The sequence below is a fragment of the Garra rufa genome, chromosome 1 (assembly GCF_049309525.1).
Source record: "Garra rufa chromosome 1, GarRuf1.0, whole genome shotgun sequence".
NCBI lineage: Eukaryota > Metazoa > Chordata > Actinopteri > Cypriniformes > Cyprinidae > Garra > Garra rufa.
The window spans coordinates 62,858,930-62,882,420 of record NC_133361.1 but is presented as its reverse complement, the minus strand read 5'-3'; the positions used below and the strand labels follow the sequence as shown (position 1 = coordinate 62,882,420).

The 23,491-nt window shown below is 33.8% G+C and overlaps 1 protein-coding gene across 1 annotated transcript; it reads left to right on the top strand.

The window, feature by feature from the left end:
- Positions 1-202: 202 nt before the first annotated feature.
- Positions 203-22,798, top strand: LOC141318286 (NACHT, LRR and PYD domains-containing protein 3-like). The gene is made up of 7 exons (XM_073833190.1): positions 203-282; positions 460-2,400; positions 3,015-3,188; positions 4,504-4,674; positions 6,605-6,766; positions 21,940-21,986; positions 22,070-22,798. Exons 1-7 carry the CDS (start codon positions 203-205, stop codon positions 22,615-22,617), a joined length of 3,123 nt encoding a protein of 1,040 aa, XP_073689291.1. The 3' UTR covers positions 22,618-22,798.
- The last annotated feature ends 693 nt before the right edge of the window (positions 22,799-23,491 follow it).

Below are 23,491 nucleotides of genomic sequence, written 5' to 3'. Positions count from 1 at the left end.
ATACGAATTAGCCACCTCGTAAAATATGTATGAATTGGTCATGAGATGGTGTTGCCTTATTGTAATATTTCTGTCTTTTACTCAGTATCATCAGCAGGAAGAGAAAAAGAGCAGCTTCTCCACTGCAGCTGCATGATAATTCAGTGCCCTTTGATCCTGTGTAAGTATATTAATGTAGAGACTTTCAACCCAAGAACAAACAATGTACACAGAAATAACAAGAGAGAAATGTAAATTTTTAGTTTATTTCTGCAGTAAAGTTTTTTTTAGACAACAGAAATCGTGTTCTCATGCTTTTTAACAACAAATATAACACTTGAAAATCATGCCCTAAAATAGGATAACTGAAAAGAAAAAGTCAATAGGCCCTTTGTTAAATATACTTTATAGACATTTAAATATTTTCTCTGTTTTGATAAAGCTTTTGTTTTGTCTCTGTAAATCTTAATGTGTTTTCAGTGGTGGGAGAGCTGAGCAGATCAGATATGTGTCCTGTCAGACCTTCACACCCTCCTACTGTCAGAACCACATCAGTCATCATGACACAGAAGCAGATCTGCAGCTCGAATCTCAACAACCAGTACATGATGATCTTCAGAAAGTCAAAGACCAGCACAAAACCAGCATGAAGAAAAAGTATGAGTGCTTATTTGAAGGAGTCAATCTACAAGAGAATCAAACCCTCCTGAACAGGATTTACACACAGCTGTACATCGTAGAGGGAGAGAGTGAAGGGGTGAATGAAGAACATGAGGTGCTACAGATGGAAAAAAGTTACAGGACACTCCAAGACACTCCAATCAACTGCAATGACATCTTTAACCCTTTACCTGAACCAGGATATAAGCAGAAGAGAAGAGAAACAAACAAAATAAAGACTGTTCTTACTAAAGGCATCGCTGGAATTGGAAAAACCGTCTCTGTGCAGAAGTTCATTCTGGACTGGGCAGAGGAAAAAGCCAATAAGGATGTAGACTTCATGTTTGTGCTTACATTTCGAGAGCTGAACTTGATTAAAGATCATCAGTACAGTCTTCACAGACTTCTGCTTGACTTTCATCCTGAACTTCAAGACCTGGACACAAAGATTTATGATGAATGTAAAGTTGTTTTTCTCTTTGATGGACTGGATGAGAGCAGAATTTCACTGATGTTTTCAGACAATCAGAAAGTTTCTGATGTGACTGAGATTTCATCAGTGAGTGTGTTAATGTCAAACCTCCTGAAAGGAGATCTGCTTCCCTCTGCTCTCATCTGGATCACCACCAGACCAGCAGCAGCCAATCAGATCCCCTCTAAATACATCAACCGTGTGACAGAAATTCAGGGATTCAATGACCCTCAGAAAGAGGAATATTTCAGGAAGAGAGTCAGTGATGAGCATCAAGCCAGCAGAATCATCTCACACATCAGAAGAGCAAGAAGCCTCCACATCATGTGCCACATACCCGTCTTCTGCTGGATCTCAGCCACTGTGCTTCAAAACCTCCTGAAACAAGATCTCAGTGCAGAAATCCCTCAAACACTGACTGAAATGTACATCTACTTCCTCCTCATTCAAACAAATATGAGGAACCAGAAGTATGAAGAGAGAGATCCAGAAAAACTCCTGCAGAGAATCTCGAACAGAGATGTGATTGTGAAACTTGCTGAACTGGCTTTCAATCAGCTGATGAAGGGCAATGTGATGTTCTATGAGGAGGATCTGAGAGAAAGCGGCATAGACGTCACTGATGCCTCAGTGTATTCTGGGATTTGCACTGAGATCTTTAGGGAGGAATCTGTCATTTATCACAGGAAGGTTTACAGTTTTGTACATCTGAGCTTTCAGGAGTTTTTTGCAGCACTGTATGTGTTTTACTGCTATTTACACAAAAGCAGTGAGATTCTAAAAATGTTCCTGACAGGAACATCCAGAACTGAGTGTGAGAATGTTACTCTGGATGTGTTTCTGAAGGGAGCAATGAATAAAGCATTGGACAGTAAAAATGGACACCTGGATCTTTTCCTTCGATTTCTTCATGGCATCTCACTGGATTCCAATCAGGGACTTTTACAGGATGTACTGATACACACAGAAAACAACCCAGAGAGCATCAAAAGAATAATCCAAAACCTCAAACGAGGTCAGAAAACCAATGTCAGCCCTGAAAGGTGGATGAATCTGACACACTGCTTGATCGAGATGAAGGATAATTCTGTTGTTAAAGAAATGCAAGCATTTTTAAACTCTAAAACAAAAAGAAAAAATCTTTCTCTTGCTCAGTGCTCAACTTTGGCAAACATGATCCTGATGTCAGAGGAGGTGCTGGATGAGTTAAACCTTAAACATTACAAAATCAAATCAAAAGAGGGTCGATGGAGACTGTTACCTGCTGTGAGGAACTGCAGAAAAGCTTTGTAAGTGTGAAAAAAACTGAACACAATTATATTTTGCGTAAGGTTCAGCATACGTTGTAATGGAAGTTTGATGTGTTTTATTGGGGTTTGTGTTCACAAGCATAGATGTTAATTGTGTGAAAGTGATGTTTTCATTCTCAAGCAATCAATGCTATTTGTTTTTGTTTTTTTTGTAAAATGGAAAAACAAAAACAAACAAACGAAAAAACAGCTTTGTGCTTTGTCAATCAGTAAATATAGTCTAACTCTGTGGCAGTTGTTTAGGTGATTTTTGTCAATACAATTTAGTCGATATGTAGATGTACATAATGGACGCCTAATTATATCATGTACTTGCTATATTTTGTTAACTAAGGCAGTGCTTCTCAAACCTGTCCTTGGTAGCCTAGCAGTGCACATTTTGTATGTCTTCCTCATCCAACACATCTGATTTAACTCATCAGCCCATTAGTAGAGACTCCAAGACCTAAATTGATTGGTGGTGTGAGGGAGGCATCTAAAATGTGCAATTATAGGGAATCCCATGGGACAGGTCCCCCCATTGACCTAAGGAAGACTTTAGTCTGGTGGGGACATCAGCACACCAGCATGCATTTTAACCTTGCTGTTTTCAGTTTGGCAGGCTGTAATCTCAGTGATCAGCACAGTGAAATTGTGGCTTCAGCTCTACAATCATCAAACTCACCTCTGAGAGAGCTGGACCTGAGTAACAATCATCTGCAGGATTCAGGAGGGAAACTGCTCGCTGCTGGACTGAAAAGTCCGAACTGTCAACTCGACATACTAAGGTTTGTGTTTCACATTGAATAATTATTTGATTTGAATAATTATTGACACCCTGTCAAGCTAATTTAAGAGGAACACATTTGGGGAAACTGTTCTGCATTTTTAACCCTTAAATGCATACCTCAGGTCTTTAGTGTCCCAGGACGGCATTTACTACCCTCTCCCTCCTTAATTTTTTCAAGTTTGACATCAACTTTCTTAGTATTCATCAATCTGTTCATTATAAACAATATAAGAAGAAAAAAATAACAAAATATAAAAGAATATCTGTTTTCTGATTTCTTTTTGTACAAAGTGTATAGGATCGCTAGCGACCCCAGGTGTGTAATAGTGTAAGTATATTTTTTGTGTGCAAAAATATGTAAATATCTAAAGACTAAATACATGCAATTCACCTTTAGTCCTCAAGGAGGCACTGTTTAAGGGACAACAATGATGTAATGTTTCACTCATAACTATCACAGACATAAAACAACAGAAATTTTATCAGCAAAAAATTTACTGGTTTGAATGGCTTTACAGAGCTATTACTGTACACAAAAAAAATATAAATGTCACTGTTATTTGATGGTGGATGTGGTGAATAAGCTGTCAACGATCAAAATATTGATTTTGAAGTCATTGAAAATGATAGCTTTGAGAATATGCTTGAGATCACGAATATCAGCCAGATGCTGAATGTACTGTGGAAATGCGCTTTGAGGATGATGGCGAAAGTTTCAAATAGTAACGAATTATGCTTTATTTTATTCTGCTGTAATTGTTCTTAAAATATCAAGAGAGTTTTTTGCTATTGCAGAAGTTAGAGATCCATCCATGCTGGATATATAAGACGGGGTTGCTAAAGACCTGAATATGTAATAATGATTGGCGGAACATTTATGCATTTAAGGATTTACCTAAATCACAGCAGTGTCTGTCTGTGAAGGATGCAGACTGTCAAACATACACAACAATTAGCCAGTCATAGCAGTGGGCGTTTACTTCAGTGTCTACAATCCGCCACACCTATTGAAACACAGCTTTCTATTGACGGTGTCAAAAACAGGACAGAAAATAGCCCATTACTTCTGAATTATGATGTATATGTAAAATTCTTGATAAGTTGATCTCAGAGAGCAGTACAAAAAAAAAAAAAAAAAAAAAAAAAAGGCAGTTCATGACCACTTTACAGCTTTCAGACAAGGCTTTATCACATCAAAGTTTGTCATTAAAATGTACTCATCATTTTTTGTCTTGCTTTTATTTTATTCACCGCATAAGTCACCGCTTGCCTCTCTAAAATTAAGCACACTAACATTATTACTGTTGTTGTAGATTATCTGGATGTTTGGTAGAAGAGGAAGGTTGTGCTGCTCTGGCATCAGCTCTGAGTTCAAACCTTTCACACCTGAGAGAACTGGACCTGAGCGACAATGACATGCAGGATTCAGGAGTGAAGCTGCTCTCTGCTGGACTAAAGAATCCAAATCAACTCAACATACTGAGGTTTGTGATTCATATTGATTTATATTTTAATAATAGTGTGAGTGAGAGGAGAGACTATACATTCTATTTTTGTAATTAAATAATAATTAATTGCATAAAAATAATTGCTCAATTTGATAGATGTGTTAACTAAAAAAAATAAAAAACTGACAGCAGTATGAAGCAGTTAAAAACACTTCTGATTACAGCAATGTGGATTTTTTCACCAGCTGTGTGGTCCGGTACTCCAGTTAACTGGCAACTGGCACTGGCAATTTAGCACCTATATAAATTTAGAATGTGGGGCCATGTCTATAATTTATTTGCAAATGTCAAGCTTCATTTGCAGTGTTTAGCTACTTACAAAACTTTGTAAATTTAGTTTGACAGCACTGTTAAAGAGGACAATCTTTTCTTTTCAACTGAAGTGTGTGCATGCATTTTAGACACATTGTTCTTGCTGCATCCATGCACTAGCTGTGTCCTTCTATCAGTTTAGTCTCTATTTACTTAAACTGTTGATTGCTGTAGTAATAGCAATGCTATGACCCATTTCAGGAGCTGGCGGAAATAAAATTTAAAATCAGAGCATACTAAAATATTAAAATGTTAACGATGCTGATTCAAAACACCAATGCTGATTGACTGATAACATCAAAGACCGACAGCATTGAGGGGAAAACACACACTCTAAATAGACAGACTGATTACACATACAGGTGGAGACAATGAGGGAGAAACCAAACACACTCTGAACTGCGGGGGAGAATGGGAGAAACCAACATGAAAGTCCGGGGGTGTGACAATTATACTATTATTTGTACGTAATATATTTTAACGCAATTTTTTTTCATCTGTGTTTTTAAATCAAACACAACTTTGTCGTGCATCATCTTATTTGACAAAAATTAAAATGCACTTAAATTAATTGTTATATATTATATTATATTATATTATAAAATTATAGAATTGTATAATTATGTTATATTTTATTATATTTAAAAAGATATATTTCATTGGGCCCAAAAGTATAAGTTTTTTAATTGTTTTTGCCCCCATTTTTTTATGAGCCGAGCTAAAGACTTTTTATGTACATAAAAGGCCTATTTCTCTCAAATAGTGTTCACAAATCTGTCTAAATCTGTGTTAGTGAGCACTTCTCCTTTGCCTAGATAATCCATCCACATCACAGGTGTGGCATATCTAGATGCTGATTAGACAGCATGATTATTGCACAGGTGTGCCTTAGGCTGGCCACAATAAAAGGCCACTCTAAATGTGCAGTTTTACTGTATTGGGGGGTCCGAAAACCAGTCAGTATCTGGTGTGACCACCATTTGTTTCATGCAGTGCAACACTTCTCCTTTGTATGGAGTTGATCAGGTTGTTGATTGTGACCTGTGTAATGTTGGTCAGCTCCTCTTCAATGGCTGTGCAAAGTTTCTGGATATTGGCAGGAACTGGAACACGCTGTCGTACACACCCATCCAGAGCATCCCAAACATGCTCAATGGGTGACATGTCTGGTGAGTATGCTGGCCATGCAAGAATTGGGATGTTTTCAACTTCTAGGAATTGTGTACAGTTGTGTGTACATGTCTGTGATACAACATTCAATTCATGGGCAACAGCTCTGGTGGGCATTCCTGCAGTCAGCATGCCAATTGCACGCTCCCTCAAAACTTGCAACATCTGTGGCAAACACATCTTTGGCACAGCACAGTGTTCCATTTAAAAACCTCTAATTGGCCGTTGCGTTCAATAGTCATGTCTGTAATTGGCTATAATGATCAATGGTTTAAAGCACATTGTATGTAGTAACCTTTGATTCAAAGGGGAGAAAATGTAATGCTGTAATCACATTCACACTTATGTCACAATAACCTGTAGCTGTATTTATACTGTAAATTAAAAAAATGGAGCAAAGTGACATTAACACTTTCTGTTGTAGATTATCTGGCTGTATGGTGACAGCAGAAGGTTGTACTGCTTTGGCATCTGCTCTGAGTTCAAACCCCTCACACCTGAGAGAGCTGGACCTGAGCTATAATCACCCAGGAGAATCTGGAGTGAAGCTGCTCTCTGAAACACTCAACCATCTGGACAAACTCAAGTAAGTTGAGCATTTTTGTTCACATTTGTAGGTCTTTAATAATAAAATATGAATTAAAAAAATGTTTGTACCAAAATATATGATACAAACAAAATAAACAAACATTTATCTGATGGTCAGTGGACAATGTGTTTACATACTTCTTGTATGAAATGGACCAGTTGCTAGTGGATAAATTATCAAAGTCATCAGTGTTAAATATTTTTGTTCATTTTCATTTATTCTTTATTTTAGCATGATAGTCCAATTGAGATGTAAATCTCTTCTTCCAGGAAGTCCTGGCCAAAATGACAGCACAAAAAGTTTCACATAAAAAAATGTACAAACACGTATGACTAACAAAATGTTGCCCTACACTCTTGTAGCGACAGATAACAAAATTAAAACAGCAAGTGCATTAAGTGCAACAGTACTCTCCAGCTTGTTACATAATGAGGGACCAATAAAAAAGAAGAATAGAGAAGTATACTCTTGGAACATTTAAAGTGGTCATGAAGTGAAAAAAAAAAAAAATTCCCTTTGTCTTTTTACATATAAGTAATCATTGTACTATAAAAGCATTCTGTAAGTTTCAGAACTCAAAACTTTCTCATTAGTCTAAAAACAGCCTACATTGAAACTAATATGTCAAAATGACAGCTTGTGGAATGTGTGGCTAAACATTGCCTCCACAGAAGATGATCAAAGCGTGCTTCTACATTGCTGCCTGTTTACCCCTGCCCACCGATTCACGGATGTAGTGTAAATAACAAGAGAGGCAAACACAGGCTTACGTGTCCAGTGACTGCTAGCTGCATTACATGCGGTGCCAAAATGTTGCCTATCGTTAACTTTATGAATGGCAGCAATAGCGGTGTATTTTTAGAATAGTGTAATCAGCCCTACACACCCAAAAATAGAGAGAGTCGCAACCGGTGTTTTTCATAGCAAAGGCAGCATATCATATGATTTCCCTGCATGGCTGACAGGAGTGCCAGAGTTTATGTGGTTATAAGAAATCTCTAGAATTAATTCTGTTCATGGCTTGTCTAGGAATACGGAGACAATTTTACGTTTGTCGTAGAAGTCACACTGCAGAATTGTGCGCCAAATCTTCTGACACTGCCAGAATATCGTCTGAGGTCAAACTGGATTGCAACAGCCATTAATCGATTTTCGGCTGTCCCAGACAAAAAGGCATCGTGAAACAATCATGGCAATTTCTGTGATCATGGCTCCTAAATGGTCCTAATGGTCGCACAGTGAGACACTTTATGCAATCATAAAGTGGAGTATTGATCAACACAACATAAAAATTTAAAACTGCTTACACACTCTTTTAACGTCCTCTTTCACAGCTTGCTCTTTTTGTCAGCAAACATAAAAAACATTTTATTTTTAAATAGTAATTTGCATTGTAGCCTACGAGTCACTAGGTGTCATCATCTTACAGTCTTTTCGTACCCAAGTTTCTTAGATCTGTGTTGCACAGTGAGCTTTGTATTGCTCTTATAGGATTGATAAAATTGTGCAGTGTGTAGAAGGCTTTAGATGAAATTCACTGAAATAAAAGAATACATTAAATCTCTCAAGATCTCAGCAGAGGTCGTTAAACAACTTTACAAACAGCATTACCAGCTTCAAGCATTACTTACCAGACAGATTTTATTTCTGTCAGAAGTCTACAAGAGGTTCTTACTAAGAAATAACAGGTTTAGTTTTATTTTGATGTTTAATTGAAATAATAGTTTGGTTTGCTTAGGTATTTACTTTAGTTTGGCTCTTGCCCCTTTTTTCTTAATTTTTTCTCTGGCTGCAGTAACTCTGTGTTTATAAAACAGTTGTTAAAACCAAGAGAAAATATGATCAGGTAATGTAATTAATGATTACCTGATCTCATCTAGCATTTATATATAGCAAATAATATCGATGTTTTTTTTTTTTTAAATAATAAATTAATCAAATATATTTTGCCTAATAACAATAAATATAACACTCTTCTTTTACAAATACCTTATCTACAGAAAGTTATTATCTACTGTGTCATTTAGACACATAAGTATCAGCGTATGAATCTCAAGAATGGTGACAATCAACAAAACGTTTCATGCTGCAATGCATGATGGGTACCAGCACAGTACAAATCTCATCCATGACCCCCAGCATGCATTTCAGCACAAATAAATTATGCAGCTCAATAGTCTTGGTGTTTAAATGTCATTTTAAGAAATTCATTACATTGATAAATGTCATCAATTGTTTTGAAGTGTACTTCTTTCATTAGCAAGGGAAACAACAGCCATCTAGTTGAAACGCTAATAGTGTCAGCTTTTGAAAACCTTTTAGATAAAACATTTATTTTAACAGGAAAAGGAAAATATTCTTTCTGAGTAGTGATCTCGTCTCAAAACGTTGTTACATTTATCATCCAAGAAATTATAATTGTCAGTAAATAAATCAACAAATGTAGGTATTACTCAAGAATATTGTAAGGTACCTTTAATTAAATTCCTCAAAGCTTCAGGAATAGCTTTAACAACTAAAGAAATGTGTCTGTATGGACAATCCACTTTAAATATAATCTCAAAATGATCATAACATATTACCCTCTTCATTTAATAAATGCATTACATTCAAACTCCTTTTACAAACCAGTCTTTATTAAATAAAATGTATGGGTTTCTAACGTGCAACACTTGTTATTCTAAATTGTAACATTATGTGGAGTAAAATTATGCTTGTACAATATTTTCCAATATAGAAACTCCTGCACATGAAACTCAGATAAGTTATAAGTAGGGCTGTGCAATATGGACAAAATAATCATATTGCGATTTTATTTGCGATTTTTTTTTTTTTTTTTTGCTTTTTCAAACAAGCTACATACATTCTAAATGTATTCAGTGCACAAGAAGTGCATAACAAAACATTTCACCATGAAATAACATAGTATTAAGTTTAATAAACAAAACTGTAGTAAAATTGTCTTTAAAACAGAAAACATAAAATAAATAAGCCATTTTACTTTTTTCCCCGGTACTTTCCCAGGTGAAAAAAAAATAAACTTAAATGCAATTAAAATACACTTAAATACCCGCAAATACATTTTTAGTACATTGTTTTTTTTTGTGTTAAATAAAAGTTTGATGGTTATACACTATAAATTTACTAATTAAAAGTATGTTTATACTTCAGTAGGACTTTAGTACACTTGACAAAAGTATACTAAATACCAGTAATACTTAAATATTTTTTTAGTGTACTACAATAAAGTACACTACAGAAAAAACATCCAAAAGAGTTTTATTAGTGTGTTTTTCAAAAGTGTGCTTTAAATGCTTTAAACATTAGTTGATTTTTAGTACACTGTTTACATACTAATCTTGAGTTTAAAATAAGTTAATATATAAAAAATCTATTAGTAATGTATTGTAGTAGAAGTACATTTTCCCAAAAGTTGTACTTAAGTACACTTAATATGAATGCATTATTATCACGAACACTTAAATTGATTTTGAGTGTGGTAATTTTAAGTTTACATTAAATTGATTTTATTAAAAATCTATTAATAATGTACTGTAGTAGAAGTACATTTTCCCAAAAGTTGTACTTAAGTACACTTAATGTGAATGCATTATTATCACTAACACTTAAATTGATTTTGAGTGTGGTAATTTTAAGTTTACATTAAATTGATTTTATTAAAAATCTATTAGTAATGTACCATAGTAGAAGTACATTTTCTCAAAAGTTGTACTTAAGTACACTTAATATGAATGCATTATTATCACTAACACTTAAATTGATTTTGAGTGTGGTAATTTTAAGTTTACATTAAATTGATTTTATTAAAAATCTATTAGTAATGTATTGTAGTAGAAGTACATTTTCCCAAAAGTTGTACTTAAGTACACGTAATATGAATGCATTATTAGCACTAACACTTAAACTGATTTTGAGTGTGGTAATTCTCCCAGGTTAAAAAAAAGTGCACTAAAATACACTTTATTTAAGTATACTTAGTACACTTTTCAGTAATGTACTAAAAGTGCTCTATTTTCGCACACTAATTTTGTACTTATTGTACTAAAAAATAGTATTAAGTATATGTTAAGATAAACTTAATACCATCTAAGTGTACTCAACTGTGCTATTTTGAGACATCATGAAATTGAACTAAAATGTGCTTTTAACATACTATATCTGTATTTAAAAAAATATATTTAGTTACAACTAGAAATACACTTGAACATTTATAAATATATTTATGACTAATTTAAAGTATAGCAATAATATATTAAAAGAATATACAAAGTGTGAAAAAAGTGTGCTAAAATACAATTTAAGTACACTTAGTGCACTTCCCTAATGTACTTAAAGTGCTCTATTTTCGCACACTAATTTTGTACTTATTGTACTAAAAAATAGTATTAAGTATATGTTAAGATAAACTTAAGATCATCTAAGTGTACTCAACTGTGCTATTTTGAGACACCATGAAGATGAACTAAAATGTGCTTTTAACATACTATCTCAGCATTTCCAAAAAATGTATTTTGTTACCATTTCTAATAGGATTGAAACATATTTCATAAACCTTTAAATATACTAATTATACATAAAAAATAAACTTACTGATTATTTAAAATACATGAATAATATATAACAAATGTATACAAGGCGTATTTATAATGTATTGCCCAGATATTTTTATCAATAAAAAATACACTTGTTGATTATTTAAAATACATGAATAATATATGACAAATATATACAAAGCGTATTTATAATGTATTGCCCAAATATTTTTATCAATAAAAAATACACTTGTTGATTATTTAAAATACATAAATAATATATAATAAATGTATACAAAGCATATTTATAATGTATTGCCCACATATGTTTAATAATAAAAAATACACTTCTTAATTATTTAAAATACATGAATAATATATGATAAATGTATACAAAGTGTATGTCACGCCCTTGGACTGTTTGTCTTGGTTTTTCCCAGTGTTTCCCCCATTGGACTGTCTGTTTGGTTTCTCCCATGCCCTTTTTTGGTCTTCCTGCTCATTAGTGTGATCCCCTCCACCTGTTGTTGTAATTATCTCCCCTTTATAAGTTTGTTTGATTTCCTTGTTTCTTTGTCCGGCTACAAGCGTTACACCTATGTTCCTTCGTTGTGTGCGCGTCTTCTCCCGCCATTCCTGTCTATTGTTACTCTGCCTGAGGATTTATTGAAGACTTTTTATTGAAGACGTTATTTTTTGCTTTCCTACACGTTTCGTGACAACGTATTTATAATGTATTGCCCATACATTTTTATTCATTATAATACACTTATTAATTAATTAAAATATATCAATTATATATAATAAATTTATTCAAAGCGTAATTATAATGTCTTGCCCACATATTTTTATTAATAAAAAATACATTATAAATACGCAATGTATACATTTATTATATATTATTCATGTATTTTAAATAATCATCAAGTGTATTTTTTATTAATAAAAATATTTGGGCAATACATTATAAATACGCTTTGTATACATTTGTCATATATTATTCATGTATTTTAAATAATCATCAAGTGTATTTTTTATTAATAAAAATATTTGGGCAATACATTATAAATACGCTTTGTATACATTTGTCATATATTATTCATGTATTTTAAATAATCAACAAATGTATTTTTTATTAATGAATATATGTGGCCAATACATTATAAATACGCTTTGTATACATTTTTTATATATTATTCATGTATTTTAAATAATTAATAAGTGTATTTTTTATTAATAAAAAACATGTGGGCAATACATTATAAATACGCCTTGTATACATTTGTTATATATTATTATTGTATTTTAAATAATCAGTAAGTTTATTTTTTATGCATAATTAGTATATTTAAAGGTTTATGAAATATGTTTCAAATGTATTATAAGTGGTAACAAAATACATATTTGGAAATGCTGAGATAGTATGTTAAAAGCACGTTTTAGTTCATCTTCATGGTGTCTCAAAATAGCACAGTTGAGTACACTTAGATGATCTTAAGTTTATCTTAACCCCTTAACTGTCGCCCCACATTTTTTTAAATAGGTATGAAAGTGCATTATCCAAACTTTAATTGTTGTAATTCATGAACTCTTTGGAATACAGATCTAAGGTTGGTCTCTTTTTAAAGAAGACAATCAGCAGATTTTTGCAGAAGTGGAATTTTCTCAAAAAAAATAAAGTGTCAACAAATTATAGAAGTTTAAATTTACTGTAAATAAAATGCACTGTACAATTTTTATTATGTTTTATATAAAATACATATTTTACATAACAGGTTTTATCCTAAATTTGATATCAAATTGAAGCCTCACATCTAAATAAGTTATGTTCCAAATTTGAAGTTGATATGAAAAAAATTAAGGTTCGTGTGAAAGTTTGTTAAGGGCATTATACCACAAACAGCCACCGGGTGCCATTGAAATGCCATATATATTTTTTTATGCAATTTTCTGTCACAAAAGTCTAAATTTGTCTGAAAATTTTCATTCTATCACAAAATAACCACCAAATATGACATCCTGAGACTCAGACCTTTCCAATGATATATTTTTTGTCAAGATTGTAAAAAGTTGTGATTCTAAAAGGCCGTAATGCATTTTGTAATATGACACCACTAAGGGGGAGGAGACCGCCAAATGATTTTAAAGTACAATTTCCATGGTAAGGCAATATCCGATTTCAAAATGGTTTTCACAGGATGATTCTTGAGCTTCTAAGCTTTCAAATGATATATAATTTATGATGGTTACTAAAAGATTTGATAGAGAAAAAGGACAACGGAAAAAAGAGTGCCAAGCGTCCCACAGGTGGGACAGTGACAGTTAAGGGGTTAAGGAGTACTTAAGAATAACTTTTAGTATATTAAGTACAAAATCAGTGCCCGAAAATAGAGCACTTTAAGTATATTAGGGAAGTGCACTAAGTGTACTTAAATTGTATTTTAGCACACTTTTTTCACACTTTGTATATTCTTTTAATGTATTATTGTTATACTTTAAATTAGTCATAAATATATTTATAAATGTTTAAAAGTAGGGTTCAAGTGTATTTCTAGTTGTAACTAAATATATATTTTTAAATACAGATATAGTATGTTAAAAGCACATTTTAGTTCATCTTCATGGTGTCTCAAAATAGCACAGTTGAGTACACTTAGATGGTATTAAGTTTATCTTAACATATACTTAATACTATTTTTTAGTACAATAAGTACAAAATTAGTGTGCGAAAATAGAGCACTTTTAGTACATTACTGAAAAGTGTACTAAGTATACTTAAAGTGTATTTTAGCACACTTTTTTCACATTTTGAATATTCTTTTAATATATTACTATTATACTTTAAATTAGTCTTAAATATATTTATAAATGTTTAAAAATAGGGTTCAAGTGTATTTCTAGTTTTAACTAAATATATTTTTTAAAATACAGATATAGTATGTTAAAAGCACATTTTAGTTCAATTTCAGGGTGTCTCAAAATAGCACAGTTGAGTACACTTAGATGGTATTAAGTTTATCTTAACATATACTTAATACTATCTTTTAGTACATTAAGTACAAAACTAGTGTGCGAAAATAGAGCACTTTTAGTACATTACTGAAAAGTGTACTAAGTATACTTAAATAAAGTGCATTTTAGTGCACTTTTTTTTTACCTGGGTTAGCCTACTTTGTGCAATAACGAATACAAGTCCAAAACTCTCTATTTTAACATTTTGAGGGTTCAAAAATCTTTTGCCTTTTTTTTTTTTTAGAAATTCTTATGCGTTTTAATTTTTCTGATAATGAAAAAGCATAAACAGTTATTTATTTTTAATCAAATGAAAAATAAACCCTTTTTTGTCAAACAAACAGAAATTTACTGTTAAAATCAATGCGTGGAAGAAAAATTATATCCAGTTTAAAACGTTTAAATAATAATTAAGTGGTTAACTTGTTGTACTATATTTTTTTTATCATATATATTGTTTTATGTAAATTATTTAAACAGGAATATATAAACACCTACATTATACTGTACAAAAGTAATACAGGACTAATTGTTCTGTTACATTTTAAACCGTACTTTTATTTTGACAGGTTGCAGTGAAGTTTCTGTGTGTATATGATGCTAGTTTTCTCAAATGAAACGGTAAAAGTGAAACTCACAGCAGCTTTGGCGATGTTCATGTGAGACGCAAATGCCAAAAATTAGCGGGAGCGTCACATGTGCTTCAGTCTGCATGTAGTAAAGAAATAAAACGCGTCTCCACCATTCATACATACAGAAGCAAACGGAACATGCAGGATTCATATTAAAACGGTCCTTTTGCATTTCAGTTTTCACAGACACTAGTCCATATCGCGATTTGAATTAAGTGACAGACCAACTTTTGATTTATTAATCCAAAAATCGACGAATTACGTGGCTGTCACATTTCACGTCTGTTTTTGTCTCCCCCTGTAGTTTTGTGATCATTTGGTTTAGTCCTCGTTTGTGTAATCACCGTCACCTCTGTTTAATTATGAGTTACCCTTTAGTCTGTCTTTGTTTGAGTTCAGTGTATTGTCGGTCCTAGACATGTGCCGGTATTCGGTAATGCAATAAATCGCGGTAATGAATATGCACGATATTGTTATCGTGGGCACTTCAAAATACCGTGAAAAATAATAGATCAGAATTTATATTTATAGAACGCGCATTAGCTTATTTTCCGTCAACCGCTTAAACAAACACGGTGTATATGCTGCGCGAAACACGTGCGCACTCTGAATGTAAACAATCCCCACGTGTAGAAGCACTGTGTGCACGCGGCGCAGTGCGCACTCTAGTCTAATGTAAACAATCCTCACATGGAGAAGAAGCATGGCGGAAGGAGGAACACTGCCGACGATTTATCCCCCTTCTAAAAGCAGGACTGCCAACTCTACGCATTCAGCGTGAGACTCACGCAATTTACACTTCTCACACACTCTCGCGCCACGCATCCATTTTCTCACACAGAGAAAAATCACGGAGCAAAGAGAACATGGAGACCGACAGACTACTAGAACAGAGCAGGTTACTTTTGATATTAAAAAAATTCTCAGCTCTCAGGTTCTGTCCATTTTATTCCGAAATTCAGACAATAAATACCGTTTTGGTGCTTGTAAATGTGACGTGACCGATCGCTGTAGCGCTTCAGTTCAAGTAAACCGATCATCTGTTACTTTTTATTTAAAGATACAATACAACTTACCGAAAGATATGCCTACATAATTTCGATCAGTGTTTTTCAACCACGGAAAGAGGTCAATAAAACTGCAGGTGAACAATTATATCACAGAACGTTACATTTACCTTAGTTGACTAGAAAAAAAATAGCTATAGAGAGGAGTATTTTGCTAAATATATGCACTATATTACATTTGTATTATATTTTTACTTGTCATAATTGTTCTTATAATGAAAACCAAATTGTATTTAATTTAATTTGTTAATTTTTAACCTTTAATAATACCAGCTAACAGGGCTCTCTGTATGTTTACAGCATTATGTGAGATATATATTTTTTTTCTTGAGAAAAATTTATATGTAGGCTATCTACTGTAGCCTACCTAATTTTTATCCAAAGAGTCAATATTGAATCAAGATTGAAATCAAATCCCAAGAATTGAAATCATGAAAATTGTGTAAAATTCTGTTTAGTTACCAAATGTTTTGACAATCGCAATTACACCTATTGTAATGCAAGTTGTTTTTTTAATGCAAGTTGTTCCCTCCCCCACCACCACCACCACTCCATCCATTTCTCCTGAGCAATTAAAATATTGTGATAATACCGTATACCGTGATAAAAGCTCAATCAATTAATCGCAGCATGAAAATTTGATACCGGCACATGCCTAGTCGGTCCTTAACGTTGGTAGATGTGTGTGAAAGCTCTCAGTGTTCCAGCCTGTTCCTGCCTTGTACCTCTTGAAGATTTATATTAAATATATTGTTTGTTTGAATTTCGTCTCGTCTCGTTCTACACGTCCTGCACACACCCGTAACAGGCATTCCACGCTATAGTAAATTAGGTTCTTATGAATGGAGTCCGCGATCCAGTCCGTGTTTTCGGAGGAGACATTGTAATCACGCGACCATGAAGAGACAGAAATGACATGCCTTAGTGTAAATAAGATAAATAACATAAGGCAATTTAGTATGTTTAATAAAAGAACAATGTATAGACCTGTTCTATAGGAAAGATAACCTTAAATTACTTCTATTGTGATGTGGCGCTATATCAAAAATAAAATGAACTTGACATTCAAGGGGGGCGGGGGGTAGAGGTCTGCATTCCCGCGGCTATCCCGCGGGACCCGACTAGATTTCTTGCGACACTGGAATAAATTTCCAAATAAAAGCGGTTGCGGTCGGTAACTCTGGTGTAATTTGAACGGGAGCGGGCGGTAACAATATCCCGTTCCCGACGTCTTTTCTAAACAGCAAATCTGCGCTTTACTCATTCCTATCGTGCACCTGTAGGCTACAGCCTGCACTCAATACTGTTATGCACTGTTATGACCAGTGCTTTCTGCGTCGTGCATTCTATTGGCAAGGTCTCATAGGCGCGGAAAGTGGGGGTAACCTACTGATGGTGTTTTTTCTGTGGGCAACTGTTTATCAGTTTATCAGCGTTACTCCAGAGCGCAAAGTCACGTTTGGAGTGCCAAAATCTTCATAAGGTTATGCTGACTGATTTTTCGCAAACAGTGCTGTTAACTCCTGACCTGAGCCCGTCTTTTTACCCCTTTGCCAAAACAACATATACTACTGTTTTGGCAATTAAAATAGTTCAGTTTAGCATGTAATGGCAAAGTGGTTATAATTTAATTTATTTTTTATTAAGTTATTTTAGAAGAAAAAAAAAACTGTTTGGAGCATTTTTTTTGTTGTTGTTGTTGTTGTTGTTCGTTAAACGTAAGCTGTTTCTTAAAATAAGGACCACGCAGCCGGCGGCAGACAGTGAGTTGACCTACTTTATGTTTGAGTTTGCCTTCACAAATCATGAATTGGCTAAAATAAAATAAAAATATATATTTTTAAATAAAGTACATGTGCACTATTAGGCGCATATCCAATCGTTTGTGCAGAGAGTGGAAGCTAATACGCCTTTTTAGGATATGGGCGATCAATGACATTTTTTTCAGTGGAAACTATTTAACCGTTATTTTTTGTCAGACAAAAAATGATAAATATATATGTAGAAAGCTTTAAATTAGTACTTAACGAAATAAAACAAATCGAAAACAAAAGATCTTTTATTATGTAGCTAATCCGTAAAGATGCTTTGCGCGTCCAATGAGGAGATGGATGAGGAGGATCGTTAACTTCATCACTGACTCAGAAAACAAATAATTAAAATATCTCCTTACTGTTTCACAGTCATGGTAATTACTTTTGCCGGTGCTTTGTGGCAAGCTTTAGCCTATACTACTTGAACGGAGAATCCAGCTGTGCTGAAGATGCGCTCAATGCTGGTGACATCATTATCATCATTGAATGTCTAAAATATAATTTTTAGTCCGCATTTGATCTATGACGGGCTGAAATGCAGGGCTATAATAGCTACGTCTTAAAAGTGGAACATGGAAATATAATGCATGTACTGCGAAATGGTTAAATGTGAGATTCTGAAAACGAGAACTAAATTTAGAGGGAACGGTCGGGTCGGGAAGAAAATTATTCTAAGCGGGCAGCGGGTGAACAAAGCGTGAATATATAGCGGGATCGGGTGTGTGCGGAATAAAACCTTGCGGGAGCGGGACTAGAAAAGCAGTCCCGCGCAGACCTCTAGCGGGGGGTGCCGTTGGGGGATAGATAAAATCGCAGCCTTGTGCGGTTTAGAAATCGCATGTGCTTAAATCGCAATTTTTTTGCGATTGCGATTAATTGCACAGCCCTAGTTATAAGGCAGTTTAAACGTGTCAAAATCACATTATAAAAGAAAGGTGAAAGACTACCTTAGACCATAAAGACTGATCATCTTTCACAAAGGGCGGGGGGGTTATTAGGCTTGTTTGAGATGTGCCTTGCCTCGCCTGAATTATAGGTGAAAGTAGGCGGCTGCAGTGAGGGGAGGAGTGAAATAAGCGTAGTCAAGACGGACAATTCTGAGCTCTGGAAGCAAACAGATACCTACGAGATCAAAGGCGGATGTCGCGTTATTCACATTTTGTCGAGGTAACATTTTTTATGTAGTGGCCACAAGCTGCTATGATGAGGGAACTACATCCATTTCTGGCGACCAGGAGTTTTAATGCATAAACAAACCTGCTTCACCATAGTAACCCGGGATTATCAGATATATTTTTATTAATATTTTATTTTGAATTAAGAAATTGTTATATTAATTGTTATAGAAACTAACACAATATTAAATTATTATATTAACAATAGGAGATGCTGTCTGCACGAATGCTGTCATGTGCGCAATGTAGACAGCATTCAATGAATAAATAAGTATCATGTATCATGAATAAATATTACATAAAGTACATCAAATAAAATAGCCCTACAAGAAACATTGTATGCATCCCACAGTCCATTAACTGACCTTTTTTCCCGTAATATTTGTATCAGTCGTTTATATTCGTTATTTTCCCCTTCATTTCAACCTCTTTACCTAACGTTTTTGATGTAAATGACACTGTAAATGGCATGTAAATGCCAATAAAGCTTTGATTATTCTATATGACTGGGATTTTTATAAAGGTTGAATTGAACATGAATTTTATTTTATTTCGTCTAATTAAAGGTGGTTGGTGTTGGGGATGTGAGGGAGGCGGAGCGATTGGTTGGAACACTGTTTGTTTTTCTGTGGAATAGTTGATAGTACAGATTGTTTTTTTGGCATTTCTCGGACCCTAGGCTGACCAGAGAGACACTTTTTTTTTTTACAGTCAATTTATGGGGCAGGCAACGAGCGGATCGTGAAGAAAGGTCAGCTGAATTTGACACTTTATGTTTTAGGCTTGAAATCACTGATACAACCTTTAATACACTAGCCTACTGTGTTTCACTGAGGAATGAATAATTCACGTAGTTTCTTTTGTAAATGAAAACACACTCATTTATCGTCACGGCCATAAATACAAACCTAAAGTCAAAACTTAACAAAAACAGCCCTAACCAGTTATTAAAATAATAATAGCCTAATAATAATAAATTATAAGTGACTTATGGCTATATTTTTATATTTATTGTGTATCCCCTTTACCTAACTAGCGTTCTGAAGGCCCTATATGCAAGCATTTGCTATATTTTGCATTTTTACCGGCATTTCCAGCATTTACAGTATCATTTACATTCAACAGTTTTGCTTTTTTAAATTAGTTTTATTTTACACAGCAAACCTTCTTGCTACAGCTCGCATTGATGTGCCATCCTGGATGAGCTGCACTACCTGAGCCACTTGTGTGGGTTGTGGACACCGTCTCATGCTACCTCTAGAGTGAAAGCACCGCCAGCATTCGAAATTGACCAAAACATCAGCCAGAAAGCATAGGAACTGAGGAGTGGTCTGTGGTCACCACCTGCAGAACCACTAATTAACTGGGGGTGTCTTGCTAATTGCCTATCATTTCCACCTGTTGTCTATTTCATTTGCACAACAGCATGTGAAATTGATTGTCAATTAGTGTTGCTTCCTAAGTGGGCAGTTTGATTTCACAAAAGTGTGATTGACTTGGAGTTACATTGTGTTGTTTAAGTGTTCCCTTTGTTTTTTTGAGCAGTTGGTCACGCAGTTTTGTGTTTTAATTTCGATCTTGTTACTTAACGTTCTATATGTACATGGCATAAATGCAATTATAAAACGGTTAGTTCCATTCCTCAATTCTGATTGGTCAGCAGCTGTGTCGTATTCATGATACTGCACTGCTATGACCGCTTTACTCAACGGTTTTGTGTATCATTGAACCTCCTTAGCAACCACCCTTAGCAACGTAAACAAAGCTTTAGCAGTTAGGGACTACTTTTTACAGCGGAAGGCAGTTAATGATTTTACTTTATGAAAACGTACAACCTAATATATATATATATATTAATATATATTTTTGATATTAATATTTTTATTGTGTGTCGCTTCGCGTCGTGCCTAACAACGCCCTTCAGCCGTGATTTATTCACGATACAGCACGGCCTCTTGTACCTTATTGCTTAATTATATAGTTAAAACTTTATTGACATAATTGTCAGGCATTAACCAAATATAGCCTTAACCAGTTATTAAAATAATACTAGCCTAATAATAACTAGAAAAAAACATTTGTCAAGACATTAAGAAAAAAAAAGCAGAAAAGTTTAACAAGTTTAAAAAGGTTTAACGAAGTTTAAAAGTATAAAAAGTTTAAAAGCAAGTTGCTAGTATGTTTCTAACATGTTTGTAGCATGATTAGCATGTGACTAGCAAGTCACTAGCATGTTTTTTGCATGACTAGCAAGTCACTAGCATGTTTTAGCATGACTAGCAAGTCACTAACATGATTTTAGCATGACTAACAAGTCACTAGCATGTTTTAGCATGACTAGCAAGTTACTAGCATGTTTTTCAGCATGCCTAGCAAGTCACTAGCATGTTTTAGCATGATTAACAAGTTACTAGCATGATTCTAGCATGAATATTAAATCACTAGCATGATTTTTGCATGACTAGCAAGTTACTAGCATTATTCTAGCATGATTAGTAAGTTGCTAGCCTGATTCTAGCATGATTTATTGTTAGCATGTTTTAGATAGATAGATAGATATTGATAGATGAATAACATGTTTGTAGCATGATTAGCATGTTGCTAGTATGACAAACGTGTCACTGGCATGTTGCTAACATGACTAGCATGTCATTAGCATGTTGTTAGGCATGATTAGCAAGTTGCTAGCATGTTGCTAGCATATCACTAGCATGACTACCATGTCGTTAGCATGTTGTTAGCATGGCTAACATGTCACTAGCATGTTATTAGCATGACTAGCATGTCACTAGCATGTTTTAGCAAGATTAACAAGTTACTAGCATGATTCTAGCATTTCATTATTATATTATTATTATTATATTTATTATTATTATTATATTATTATGAGATGAATGTCTCTGTGTGTGTTTTCTAGTGTGGATCATGGAGGAGAGTTGAGGATCACATCAGGGCTCCACAAATGTAAGTCCACAAACAGACTCACAGTTTTCTTGTTTGTTGTTTAGTTGTAAATGTGTCTCTTGTAATGTGTGTCTTGTGTTCAGATGCCTGTGATCTCACACTGGATACAAACACAGCAAACTATAAACTCACTCTGTCTGACGACAACAGAAAGGTGACAAATGTGGGTCAGACACAGTCATATCCTGATCATCCAGACAGATTTGATTATTGGGATCAGGTTCTGTGTGTTGAGAGTCTGACTGGACGCTGTTACTGGGAGACTGAATGGAGTGGAGGTGGTGTTGTTATATCTGTGTCATATAAAGAAATCAAGAGGAAAGGAGGGGGTGCTGACAGTTTGTTTGGAGGTAATGTGAACTCCTGGAGTCTTGAATGCTCTAATCACGGATTCTCTGTCCGTCACAATAATAAGTTCACTGATATATCTGCTGGTTCAGGCTCCTGTAAGAGAGTAGGAGTGTATCTGGACGAGTCGAACGGCACTCTGTCCTTCTACAGCGTCTCTGACAAACACAAACTCACACACTTACACACATTCACACACACATTCACTCACACACTACACGCTGGATTTAAACTTCCTTATTTAAACTCTTCAGTGTCTCTGTGTGACATTAAACACAACTGAATAACACACATCTCTGTAACACACACACATTACACAAATCACACACTAATAAAGAGAAATACTTGTGTTTGTGGAAATGTTGAGATATTATTATTATTATTATTATTATTATTATTATTATTATTACTGTGAGATGTTTGAAAGCAACATTCAAAAGCACTGCTAGAAACAAGTGTCTGTGAAACTGAACATTAATCATTAAAAACATTTCCTTTGAATCTCTTCATTTTTGAGTCACAGATACTTTCTCAGTCAAAACTGACAGAAGACCAAACATTTAACATCTTCCTTCAAGAAAATCAATGTTATATATTTTAATAATATATTTTGACTATTATTAAGCATTTTGAGGAGATTATATTATAGTATTCAATTCCTGTTAAAAAATTTATGAGCTATTTTTCCATTAAAATTAATTAAACTGAGCCTCTTTATTTTTCGGGTCACACTTGGTGTTTGAAATCTAACTTTTTTTTTTTTTAGGAAAATAAATGTAATATATTTTTGATTAATAATATATTTTGATTATTATTTAGTATTTTAAGGATATTTTATAATAGTATTTAAGTTTTATGAAAAAATTAATGAGCTATTTTCCATTTAAAATTAATTAAACTGAGCCTCTTAATTTTTCGGGTCACACTTGCTGCTTGAAATCTAACCTTTTTTTAAAAAAAATTAATTTTATATATTATTGTTTAATAATATATTTTGATTATTATTTAGTATTTTAAGGATATTTTATAATAGTATTAAATTTTTATGAAAAAATTAAGAGCTATTTTCCATTAAAATTAATTAAACTGAGCCTCTTAATTTTTCGGGTCACACTTGCTGCTTGAAATCTAACCTTTTTTTTGGAAAATTAATTTTA

Bases quoted from the DNA above. Each gene is read 5' to 3' on its own strand.
- LOC141318286 (XM_073833190.1), top strand. From the start codon at position 203: ATGTACACAGAAATAACAAGAGAGAAATGTAAATTTTTAGTTTATTTC. The intron at 3,189-4,503 runs GTTTGTGTTTCA...CTGTTGTTGTAG, and splicing joins TGTCAACTCGACATACTAAG to ATTATCTGGATGTTTGGTAG. The intron at 4,675-6,604 runs GTTTGTGATTCA...TTTCTGTTGTAG, and splicing joins AATCAACTCAACATACTGAG to ATTATCTGGCTGTATGGTGA.